At 42.3% G+C, this 13,421-nt stretch overlaps 1 protein-coding gene across 1 annotated transcript in view; it reads right to left on the minus strand.

Annotated features, from left to right (window-relative positions):
• Positions 1-12,447, minus strand: part of SPEN (spen family transcriptional repressor) — an 88,942-nt gene extending 76,495 nt beyond the window's left edge. Inside the window, exon 1 of the mRNA XM_061160674.1 lies at positions 12,264-12,447. Within this exon, the coding sequence (XP_061016657.1) occupies positions 12,264-12,346 (83 nt within the window). The 5' untranslated portion in view covers positions 12,347-12,447. The remainder of the gene's footprint in view (positions 1-12,263) is intronic.
• Between the last annotated feature and the right edge of the window lie 974 nt (positions 12,448-13,421).

Here is a 13,421-nt window from a genome sequence, read left to right on the forward strand (position 1 = left end):
ACTGGCTCAAGTTTGTAATTGAGCCAATGGCATATCCCTATTCAAATGCCCCAGTCAGACTGGGTATTTGAAATACAGATATACCACAGTATTGGTGCATATCTTCTAGAGATAAACACTGAAATATTTATGGATTAAATAAGATGTCTGGGAGCTACTTCAAAATAATACCAACTATACACATTGTAGGGCTTGTGCAAAGGAATACAGTTCTTACAACTCTTTGGACAGGGGCGAAGAGTAGCATAGAGGGAGGGGAAAAAGAAAGTTGAGTGCCACCACTATGGAAAGCAGTATGGACGTTCACCGAAAAATTAAAAATAGAATTACCATATGACAGCAATTCCACTTCTGGGTATATATCCAAGGAAAACAAAAACACTAATTTGAAAAGATATATGCATCCTCACATTCACTGCAATATTAATTTATTACCAAAAGCCAAGATACAGAAACAATCTGTATCTGCAGATCGATGAATAGATAAAGAAGATGTGACATATGGGCTGTGTATGTATGTACACACACGCAGAATGGAATACTATTCAGCCATAAAAAGGGAAATCTTGACATTTAGAGCAAAATGAGTAAAACTTGAGGGCATAATACTAAATGAAATAAGTCAGAGAAAGACAAATACCATTTGATCTCATTTACATGGGAATTCTTTAAAACAAAAAAAGTTTATTGATACAGAATAAAGATCAGTGCCTGGTGAGTATGGAGATGGGTGGAACGAAAGGGCTCAAAAGATATAAACTTCCAGTAATAAAGTGAATGTCACAGGGACATAACATATAGCACAGTGACTGTAGTTTAACTGTGTCTGCATATGTGATACTCCAGTATTCTTGCCTGGAAAAGTCCATGGACAGAGGAGCCTGGCGGGCTGTAGTCCATGGGGTTACATGACTGAGCATGTGTGCACGAGGATGGAGAGAGATGGGTTGGTAGCAATAAAGTGGTAGAAATTAAAAAAAAAAAAATACTATATCTGCATATGTGAAAGTTCCTATGAGAGTAAATCTTAAAAGCCCTCATCACGAGGAAAAAAAAATGGTTTTTGTAACTATGTATGATAAGGAATGTTAACTAATGGTAATCATTTTGCAATATATATAAATATATTATTATTTTGTATATCTGAAACCAATGTAAAGTTATGTCAGTTATACTTCAATTAAGATTTATATTAATTAAAATTTACTCATTTAAAATTAATTTTTAAAAATTTAAGTAAAAACAAAAAAGAAATAAGGTTGAGGTCAGTAAGGTTTGGGGGGAAGTAGAGCATGGGTAAAATTTGCTGAGATATCACATAAAGTGAATGACTAACACCCAAATACATGGAGCAATGATGGGACCTAATATTATTCCTAAAAAACAAGCTTCTTACCACTCCCTCTTCTGAATGACTAAGCATATAATACAGCTCATATTGATCCTGTGATTAACCTCATGTCATAAAGTCAGTGGAGAAGTAGAACCAAAACCAACAGTTTAAAAGTGAGGTTGCTCTAAATCTGCCTACAAATGGCACCAGAGGCAGGTGATTCATCCATCCACAAGCTGTCTCCTATAAGATAAAAAATTGAAGACAAAAACATTCAAGTAATTTCCAGTTCCACCTTCCTTTCCTTGCCTTTCACCTCCCCTACAGTGTTGGTTTTCAAAGAGAATAGCCAAGAGGGAGGGATTTGATACAGAGGCAGCAGGGACGAGGTGCCCAAAGGTAGATGAGGCAGAGTGGCTGGGACAACATGATTAGGTAAATAAGCAAATATATTGAGAATAACAACAGTCAGGTTTCTCACTGTCTGAGAAGCGGTTTATAAACATGGAAATGGGGAGTTCAGAAAGAATCCTCATGTATTGAAACATGTGCAAACATAGCTTTTAAATATATGATACAATGGTACACGTAATGTATATATATGCATACATTTTGGTGGTGGTGGTGGTGGTGCTCAGTTGCCAAGTTGTGTCCAACTCTTTGTGACCCCATGGACTGCAGCACATCAGGCTTCCCTGTCCTTCACTATCTCCTGGAGTTTGCTCAGATTCACATCTGTTGAGTCAGTGATGACATCTCATCCTCTGCCACCCTCTTCTTTTGCCTTCAATCTTTCCCAGCATCAAAGTCTTTTCCGGTGAGTCGACTCTTCATATCAGCTGGCCGAAGTATTAGAGCTTCAGCGTCAGCATCAGTCCCTCTAATGAATATTCAGAGCTGACTTCCTTTAGGATTGACTTGTCTAGGTTTGTCATACCTTTCCAAGGAGCAAGCATCTTTTAATTTCATGGCTGTAGTCACTGTGCTCAGTGATTCTGGAGCCCAAGAAAATAACATCTGTGACTGCTTCCACTTTTTCTCCATCTATTTGCCATGAAGTGATGAGACCAGATGCCATGATCTTAGTTTCTCGAATGCTGAATTTTAAGCCAGCCTTTTCACTCTCCTCTTTCACCTTCATCAAGAGGCTCTTTAGTTCCTCTTCACTTTCTGCCATTAGAGTGGTATCATCTGCATATCTGAGGTTGCTGACGTTTCTCCCTGCAAACTTGATTCCAGCTTGTGATTCATCCAGCCTGCCATTCTGCATGATGTACTCTACAAAGAAGTTAAATAAGCAAGCTGACGATATACAGCCTTCTCGTACCCCTGTCCCAATTTTGAACCAGTCAGTTGTTCTGTGTAAGGTTCTAACTGCTGCTTCTTGACCCACAAACAGGTTTCTCAGGAGACAAGGAAGATCACCTGGTATTTCCATCTCTTAAAAAATTTCCCAGCTTGTGATCTACACAGTCATAAGCTTTAGCATAGTCAATGAAGAGGCAGTATTCATATACACACACAATACACATCCTCTTATCTCTGTACCAATGAGTAAACTTGCACCCAGATATTGGTTTCTAAACACCATCCCTCATGAAAAGAACCAAGAGTTTCTTGGACAAATGGTTGATTCCAGGACTGGGGGAGGGAAAATACAAGATGAGCCTTTGTTGTTGCCAGAAATAAATGTTTAAGGGAATAGTAGGGAGATATCAAAAGGGCACAGTAGCCAATTTGAAGGGGTTCCCACTGGTCAAATCTAGAATGATTTGGGTATCAAAATAAGCAGGCCCTGAATTAAAACCTACAGGAAAAAATGGAAATCATATATATGTATGTCTGTATGTACACACATATTTCCAAATATATATTATTGTTGTTTGGTTGCTCAGTCATGTCCAACTCTTCACAATCCCATGGATTGCAGCACGCCAGGCTTCCCTGTTCTTTACCATCTCCTGGAGCTTACTCAAACTCATGTCCATTGAGTTGGTGACGCCATCCAACCATCTTGTCCTCTGTCATCCTCTTCTCCTCCTGCCTTCAATCTTTCCCAGCGTCAGGGTCTTTTCTAATGAATCGGCTTTTCACATCAGGTGACCAAAGTATTGGAGTTTCAGCTTCAGCATCAGTCCTTCTAATGAATATTCAGGATTGATTTCCTTTACGATTGATTGGTTGGATCTCCTTGCAGTCCAAGAGACTCTCAAGAGTTTTCTCCAATACCACAGTTCAGAAGCATCAATTCTTTGGCATTCAGCCTTCGTTATGGTCCAACTCTCACATCCATACATGACTACCAGAAAAACCATATCTTTGTGCAGACCTTTGTTGGCAAAGTAATGTCTCTTCTTTTTAACATGCTGTCTAGGTTGGTCATAGCTTTTCTTCCAAGGAGCAAGCTGCGGTCACCATCTGCAGTGATTTTGGAGCCCAAGAAAACAAAGTCTGCACTGTTTCCATTGTTTCCCCATCTATTTGCCATGAAGAGATGGGACTGGGTGCTATGATCTTCATTTTTTGAATGCTGAGTTTTAAGTCAGCTTTTTCACTCTCTTTCACCTTTATTCAAATATGTATATATTCTCAATATATATATTTATATTTTGTATATATGTGTAAATATATATATGGAAAATTCTCACCTACAGCAGAATTACTGAAGAAGTAATCATAGTAATAGATTACCACTTGGCAACAATCACAGCAGTATATAATACAGTCAAGAGTTAACAATGAGGGGACTGCCCTGGTGGTCCAGTAGATAAGATTCTTAGTTTCCAGTGCAGGGAGCCTGGATTCAATCCCTGATCAGGGAACTAGATTCCACATGCCACAACTAAGGCCCAATACAGCCAAATAAATAAACAAAAATGAAAACATTAAAAAAAGTTATCAAAGGATGTTAAGGCTACCAGGTTTAGGGCTGATGATGGAAAAGACTATCAGTAAAATATTGGATATCTTCCCATTAAATGTTAATCAAATAAAATAGTGAAGACACTAATTTTACTAGGTGATCAAAGTTAACATCACCAGTGTGGGATGGAGCCATATTGTTTCCATATTTTGATAAAACACAGAATTATTTCTGTGGTATATCTGCCAAGAAAGCATGACCTGATCTGGTCATGAGGCAATATTGGACAGACCTGGGTGGAGGGTCAGCCTGCAGACTGAAAGAACTATGTTCTTTCCGACTATGAGGCACATGAGAATTAAGAGTAAGAAACTGTTACAGAAGGATGACACCCAACAACCAAAGGCAATACATGGTACTGGCTAGGATCCTGGATTAAAAAGGAAAGAGGGACATTGTTGGGATGACTGGCATCATTTGAATGAGGTCTCTGGATTGGGTAATACTCTTATACCAGTGTTGATTTCCTGGCTGAGAACACTGTATGGTGAAATGCAGGAGTGTCTTTGCTTTCGGGAAGTACACACTGGAGAATATAAGGGTGAAAGGATGATATGCCAGGAGACAAGAGAAGGTAATGGAAGAAATGTGGCAAAATGCTAACAACTGAGGAATCTGTGTGAAGGGCATGTGGGAATTCTTTGTACTTTTCCTTAACTATTTCAAAATAAATTTTAAACAAAAAAAGTAACAGTTAGGCAGTGGATCTAGTTATATGGATTGGTCTTCATCCCTGTGAATCAAATGTTATCTTTTCAAAGAGGCCTTCCTCATCACTGCCACCCCCTTACTCCCCATCCCTTCCTGTGCTTTCTTTTTCCTCATAAAGCAGAACAGGTCATTGCTGACGGTCACTGGAGCTAAATGATGAGTACACGGGATCAATTTACTGCTTTTCTACTTTTTGTGTATGTTCAAAATGCTCCAAGGAAGAATTTTACAAGTATATCCACAAAAAAATAAAATAAATAAAATAAAAAATAAAAGTATATCCACAACACAGATTGACTATACAGTATCATGTGTGTGTGTGTGTGTGTGTGTGTGTGTGTTGAGAGAGAGAGAGAGAGAGAGAGAGATTCATGCTTCATGCTGTCTGCAGTAATCTGCACATACATAGACACAGATCTTGACCCAGGGATTGAACCTGGGTCTCCCACACTGCAGGAAGACTCTTTACCATCTGAGCCACCAGGGAAGCCATCATATGTATATAAGAATATATGTGTGTATGTATGTGTGTGTGTGTGTACACACATCCTTATTAATGCATTAAATAGAAATATTTAGCAGGTCTAAAAGTTATTGTCATTTCAAGTTGTGATGAGCATAAACGAGATATCTGCAACAACTGTAATGTGAAATACGAAAATACATCTGATTGGTGTTGGTGATCATCACAGGTACTACTCATATACTGGTACTACACCACGATACAGTTAAGAGTTGACAAATTTTCCAAGCCAAATTTAAGTACTTCCTCCTAAGTTCTGGTCTAAATGGCAATAGTTTTCATTGAAGAATCTAAAATCTAATATCCTTTTGATATAGTAAAGAGCTAAACTTTTAAAATATTTTTTCTTTTAATCTCAGATGACTTAAATAATTTTGAGTGGGGAATTCCCTGGCAGTCCAGTGGCTAGGGGTCCACACTTCCACTGCAGAGGGCATGGGTTGGTTCCATGGTTGAGGAACTAAGATCCCACATGCCAAAACATGCAGCTCCCCGGCAAAAAAAACCAAAAAACTTTTAATAAAATTTTAAAAATCTTGAGTGAAAAAGAGCCTTTAATGCAGACAACATAAAGCATGAATTTTAAAAAGTAAGGGTTGAAGGGCTTCCCTGGTGGTCCAATGGTTAAGAATCTGCCTTGCAACGCAAGGGACACTGGTTAGATCCCTAGTCTGGGAAGATCCTACAAGCCAGGAAGCAACTAAGCCTGTGTGCCACAACTACTAAGCCCAGGCACTGCAACTACTGAAGCCCACATATTTAGAGCCTATGCTCCTCAACAAGAGAAGCCACTGCAATGAGAAGCCCTCACACCACCAAGAGTGGTCCCCACTTGCCACAACTAGACACAATTAGAGAAAGCCTGCTTGAAGCAACGAAGACCCACCATAGCCAATAAATAATTAAATAAATCTTTAAAAAAAAAAAAAAGCTGACAACCAACTTCTTCAGTGGGCTCTATTATTCTTTAAAAAAAAGTAATGCCTGAAAAAAATTCATACCTACCAATTTACTGACTTACAAAAGATGCAAATCACTATATGTCAAATGTAAAATACAAAATGTTTTTAAGCAGAGTATAAATATTTTAGTTTTTAAATAAAAGGAATAAAATGATTGGGTGAAAGTTAAAAAAAAAATCACTGAGTCTACTTTAAGAATCAAAGAAACTATGTTAGTCTCTCAGTCCTGTCCAACTCTTTGCAACCCCATAGACTACAGCCCACCAGGCTCCTGTATCTATGGAATTCTCCAGGCACGAATACTGGAGAGGGTAGCCATTCCCTTCTCCAGGGGATCTTCCCAATCCCGTGATCGAACCCATGTCTCCTGCATTGCAGGCAGATTCTTTACCACCTGAACCACCAGGATAGCCCAAAGAAACTATAAATGTATTATATGTAAGAGTACATATACTGTGCATAAACATGATTAAGACTGTAACAAAGTCAATACAAGATATAACCAGAAAAATCTTCATTTCATTTGTCAATGTAACCGAAACTCAGCATCTAATACAAAGATACAAAGATATACACATACTCCCGAAGTTTAATGCTGGACCAAAAATCTAGCACCAAGTATAAAACACAAGTAATAATAAGGGTTTTACATTTGAATTTTCCACAAATATTCCTTAACTGTAAGAAATGGAGCAGTTCTCATATAATAAAAATCTTTAAACATGCTAGATTTCAATTCATCCTGTAATCAAAATGAAATCCTAAGTAATTAAATCCAAGAATTCACTAAATTTAAGTTAGGGTTTTAAAGAGACATACACTGTGGGTTTTTTTAAGATGTTTAAAATTTTCAACTTGGCAGACAGAGACACATGTAAGGGGAAAAAATGTGACTATCTCAATATTTTAACATTACACCAAGAACACCTCACTGCAAAGCATACTTCCACATACTAAAAACCAAAATTATATAATTTCTAATAAGTTTATTAAACATCCTAATTGATTTCCACAACAGAGCATGCTATTTTCACTCAAAATATGAGTAGATAGAAGGCATATAATAAAGAAAAAATTAAAACAAATAGTAAAGTGTTTTTAATATAAAAAAGTGTTACTTTAGTTAGTCTCCTTGTTCAACAGACTAATATATGTCTGTTAAAGTTGATGAACAACAATTTATTTCAAAGCATCCAATAATGACACTTGGGAGCACAATTTTAATGATTATATTCACTCAAGGTATTTTCAGACTGCAATGTTTACTCTACATACTGTGGACTAGTTTAATATAGCTCAAACACTAGGGACACTTAAAAGTAAAAGCAGAAAAAAAAAAAAAAACACAAGGTCCCCAAACAGAATATGCTAGTTTTCACAAAAAAATTCAATTTTTAAAAAAATTTGAGCAAAATTGGAAACGAAGGGGAAAATTAGATTTGGAAGACTATTTCAAATTACCACTATCCCTGTAACATCTGTGCATCTTTCCCAAGCATTAGTGCTCACAAGATTAAAAATGTCTCCGAAATCAAGCCTGAAATCTCTTCATAAGCATACCAAACAATACAACGCCTGAGCAATCAGTCTATAAGAAAGATAGTTGGAAAAAGGTGCCCTCTACACAAGTCAAACACCTTCTTTCTTCCTGGCACTGAGCCCTCTGTTCTCCTCCAATCTGCCAGGGGCATTTCTAACTCCAGAAATAAAATACATTTCAAGCATTCTGTGTTAATTTTTAATGCTATTTTTCAAGATGAGTATAAAAGTATTTTATTTCACTGTTTTAATGTGCAAAAGCCTATCATGAAAATAGGTATTAAAAATTATAACATTCATAAACAGAGGTGTTTCTTCATAGAAACCAGCTTAGCCTAAAAGAATAAACCATAAAGCAGTGATGCAGGCTAGGGTGAGTCAAATTTGCTTAAGTCTAAAAATATCCCTAGTCATACAGTATGTGAGGATAAGGAAACTCTACCACAATACTTTATTATTGTGTCCCAGAAGTAAAGCTATCCAAATTCATGTAATGTAACATATATACCAGCTAAAACTGAGTTTCATTCTTTGACAAAAATTTTATATGTACTACCTTGCTCAACCTCTCTAAGATCTTCAACCTATTCTTTAGAACTGAGAATGGATAGGAAGAACCTGAATATGTGATTTACTTCAAATCTGAAAATAAAATACAGAAAAATTGTTTTCTTCTGAAGGGTTTTATTCATTGGCTCATTCTAATTCAGGGAGTAGCCTCAGCACACACACCTCTCCCTCTAACAACTAAGACAGCAACCAATTGTTGTATAACTCCTCCCATCCCCCTTCAATCCAGCTAACACACCATACAAAGGAAAGGACTTTCTCTATTGTGCAAATTCAGTCTCTGCAATGGATCTTTGTTAAATAAAATTTGATTCAGAAATACTCATTTAATTCTTTTCAATCAGTATATTGAATGCTGTTAAAATAATGAGCACATTATATTATTCTTATTGCAAGAAGGTAAAGCCAAATTTTGAAAATGTTCTGATTACATTCTAAAGGTTTGGTCTTTCTTTAGCACAGAGAAAAAAGCCAAATCAGCAAGCTTCCTTCAATCTATTTTCTACCGAACACTGATCAAAACATAAATAAAAGAATTTGCTCTGATCGACCCCCATCCCAAAATCCTTCTCAACTATCCTGCTCCCAAAGCTGTCTCTTTGAATCATTCTTTAAAATTCAAACACTTACTACAAAGCCTAATCACCGTTACAAGAACATTCATTTTGAAACATTTTATATAATGTATTCCCAGTGTACACTGCTTAATCCCATAAAACAGTTATTAGTTAACAGTTGAAATCAGCTAGGGAAAACAGTGAAAGTAGGTACTTTAACCTCAGTCTTAGTATAGGCATAGGCATGGTTTTTCTCATCATGATTTCTAGAAGACATCAGAAGTGAATATTAAGTTTTCTTGCAGAGCTACCATTCTGGTGCAATCACTGTTTTATCCCTTTCACTTAAATTACTCACATTTAGTTTCCCTCCCTGTAGCAATCACATATTTTACAAAACGTTCTCTACAATAAGGATAAAAGACCTTGAATTTCTCCAAACAAAGTCCATTTAGCGCCACAGCTGGATCAGCAAGAATATTTCTTGTACACGTTTAAGGATAAACAAGAAGGCAGACACAGAGATTACCTGTTAGGGGAGTAGGAGGTGGGGGGCCGGGGGTGGGGGGGGGGGGGGTGGAGAGTGGGAACTGGAATTCCCAGGGTTGGAGTAAAGGGAAGATTTTTCTCTGAAAACCTTTTTATTCTCTCTAAACCCACTAAGAATGCACTGTCTATCCAAAGATCTGAGCAAACTTGTTTAAAATTCTCAAAAGTCGTTTTAAAAATATAAAGGAGTGTCAGGGACACTCAGTCTACTTAATTTTAAGATAATCTGCTTTCATCAATAGCATCTGCTTTTGCTCTGCAATAGGTAACACAGTGCTTTAAATGCAGTCCTGAGCAATGTGCCAGCTAAGCCCTCTTTAATACAGAAACGTTCCTGCAGACCGCTGCCTTCCAAGGCAGCTCGCATCCTCCGCCCGCTCCTCCCTCTGTGCATACTGAGATCAGCTCTGCTGATTCCCACATAAAGTGGGTCCTGGCCGCCATTTTAGAAAGTCATTCACACAGGCCGGACGGCAGCACCATCTACTTAAAAACCTTCCAAGACTCCCTCGGATGACTTCCTTTTTCCTCTCGAACCCCTCATCTCGCCGGGGGAGTCAAACTGCCCACGACAGGCAGACACTGTTTCTAGAATCTGCATAATGCCGAAATGACACTTCTGGTCACGTAATACTGAGGGGCAAAGCAAATGCTGCAATGCACGTGTTTGCACGTCGGTGCCTACGAATTTCCCAGGCGGAGACCTATAGAGAAGGTCCGCAAGAAGATAAAAAGAAAGCGCATCTAAGTGGCTTTTCCACTCCAATAATCTGGCGCCTAAATGATTTTTCCACCAAAACATTGAAGATACGGGGCCTCCGTATGGGGTAAGGGGTGGAGCAGCTCCAGGGATCGAGTTCCCATCTGCTTCCCCACGAGCCCGAGATCTCTCCCCTTTGTCACAGGGGACACAGGCGAGGTTTTGCTCCTGCCTTCCCGCTGCCTGGTTTCTCAGCACAACGTAGTAAACACCGGGAGTCCCTGGAAGCGCGCCTCCCCCAGTCTCGCCGAGGACAGCTTTAGTGGGTTATGAATGGCCTCACTATTCCAGGCTCCTTTTCACACGCGGACACGCGCAGACGCGCGTTCCAGCGGTGAAGGTTTAATACCCCAGTAACAGCAACCACCAACAGAATCAATGATCCTCCATTTGAAAGAGCGGAGCTCCGCTGCCGCTGCTTCCATTTCCTGATCCAAGCTGCTCAGGAGCGAGCGACGCAACCTATTTTTCCCATGGTGACTCACTAATAAGGGCGCTCCATAATTTCCTTCACTCACTAGATAGTAAGAGGAATTAAAAGTAAACCAAACTTAAAACCTTCCGAGGTCTTGAATATCGGAAGAAACTGTCATTTCCGAGGAATATCACGTATCTGCCACGGTCCTCTCAATTTACATCGCTGTTCAGTAAAGCGTCATTTTCGGTTATTTCACACCGAGGGCTCCATCAGCGATGGCAGACAGTGATTTCACAAAATAAAAACAAATGCTGAACGCTAGTAAGTAACTAAAATGTATCAAGAACATTTACCCTTTACTACCCCTACTAACCCTGAACAAAAAATACACCCTGGGCAAAAGCTTTCTAGAAGAGCCACATTTAACCTGAAAAGGCTTACATTAATATATATATATATATATATATATATATATATATATATTTTTTTTTTTTTTTTTTGTAAGGCTTACATTTTTAAACCGCTGATGTAGGAATTCTGGGTGGGAGGGGAGCACCCTTATAAAGAAGGCTGCCCAGTGTTCAGACCCCGAGGACGGAGCGCCGGCGACTCTGCTGCAGGAGGCGGCTCCTCCTCTGCGAGCGCTCGGTCCCCACCGTCCTCCCCATCCAGGGACCCCCGGGCGCTGAAGGCAGGAAGGCGAAAGAGCCGAAACAGACGCACCAGCTTATTCTCGGACACCATCCGCCGCCCAACCCCACAAAAACAAGGTGGGGAGAATCTAAAACATTTGTGTCCATTTAGTTTCTAGGTCTGTGAGCCTTCCTTGAGAGGTCCCTAGAATCCAGTAGTGTCTTTCCAGTTCCGAGATGCCCCCATGTCACCTACCAAGACTTTTCCGTTTGTATAAGCTTTCCTTTCGCACAAAACCCTCTCTAGGTCAGACATATCCACGTGTCCGCAGGGCGAGGAGCGGGAGTTGCTGCGGGGCTCGGGAGTTGGCCGGGCCGGGGGTTGTCGGGGCGGGGTAGGGGTTCGGGTCCTGGCCCAGAGACGGCTCGGTTCGGGCGTGCTGGCCGGGACAGCCGCACCGAACCGGGGCAGCGGCGCGCAAGGACGCGACCCCACCGTTGGCTGGCCAGCCCGAGAGCACCCTCCCGGCGCCGGCTTCGCTGAGACCGAGCGACAGCCGCCTCCTTATTGGGAAGGAGAGGGTGGGAGCCGGGCCGGCTCCGCCGAGGCCCAACGCCGCGACGCGGACAGAGAGGCGGCCAGGCAGCCGCGCGCCCTCCGCACCGGTCCGTGGGTCTGGCCCGGGTCCCCTCACCAGTTCCGCGCACGGGGAGGGGCCGGCAACGGGCCAGAGTGGGCAGCGGTGCCCGAGGAGAGAGCGCGGCCCCGGGCCTCGTGTCACTCACCGTTTGAAATGCTCGATGATCTTCTCTTCCCGCACATTCTCCGGTAAGTTGCCCACCCAGAGGTGCCTGGTTTCCCGGACCATGCTGGGCGGTGTGCTGGCGACCGCTGGTGCGGGTTCCCCCTCGCCGGCTTCGTACAAGCCCGTCAGCGCCGGGAGGCGGGCGCCGAGGAGGCGGCGGCGGCGGCGGCTGCGGCGGTGGCGTCGGCAGCGGCGGCGGCTCCTCCGGCTCCCCCCCGTGCAGAGACCATCCCTCTCCCCCAGGTTCTGACTCTCGGGCCTCGCAGCTCCGCTCTGCCGCCACCACACACCCGAAGCCGACCCTCGCGCTCCGGAGGCGCATGCGCCCGGGCAGCCGCGGGCGGGGGAGCGGGGAGGAGGGGCGAGCGGGACCCGGGCGGCAGCGACTACGACGGAGCTGGCGCTGTGGCAGCCGGACGCTTCCCACCGGCGCGCGCGGCCCGCCTCCCTCACCGCGGGCGCGCGCTCGTTCGCCCGACCGCCCGCCGAGGCCGAGACGCCGAGTTCCTCCCAGCCGGCGCGCAGGCGCACGAGGTAGGGAAGAACGCGGGGCCAGGAAGGAACGCTCACGCGCTCCGTTCCAGTGCGCAGGCGCGCAGCATACTGTCAGGTCAAGCGCTCTTTCAGGCTCCGGGCACAGCAAGTGCAGAAGGTACCGCCTCCAGCGCCTCGAGCAGGGGTCCCAGGCGCTGGCCTGGGGGAAGAAAAGAGAAAGGGGGTTAGTATTCACAAGGCTGAGTGTCAAAGAGGCTTCTCCTAGGAGAAGTCAGGACTCCTTCCCCTGCTCACCTTTGGTCAGTTTCTGGCCGTTTCCGGGCACTTGGAGCCGCGCCTGCTTGGGAAAGTGTCAGAACAAGGCCGCCTTTCTCACCGCCCATCTAAGCTATGACGGCTGCAGAAACCCATCCCTCCCAAGAATCATTAGCTTGTAACATTAAGCAATTTTATTTTATATAAGATCTTGCGAAACCGTTTGCAAGATCTCTTTGCTGATCGTTATGGTATACCAAGAATAGAACTGAAGTGAGATGGTTACATGTCTGGATAGTGTTCCTCTCAGAAAATTTACTATAAAATCTAAGCAGAGGGAGGGGATTGGAACCCCAGCCTTTCCAGACCTCAGAGCTTAAAAATTTTA

Source organism: Dama dama, chromosome 14 (assembly GCF_033118175.1).
Source record: "Dama dama isolate Ldn47 chromosome 14, ASM3311817v1, whole genome shotgun sequence".
Lineage (NCBI taxonomy): Eukaryota > Metazoa > Chordata > Mammalia > Artiodactyla > Cervidae > Dama > Dama dama.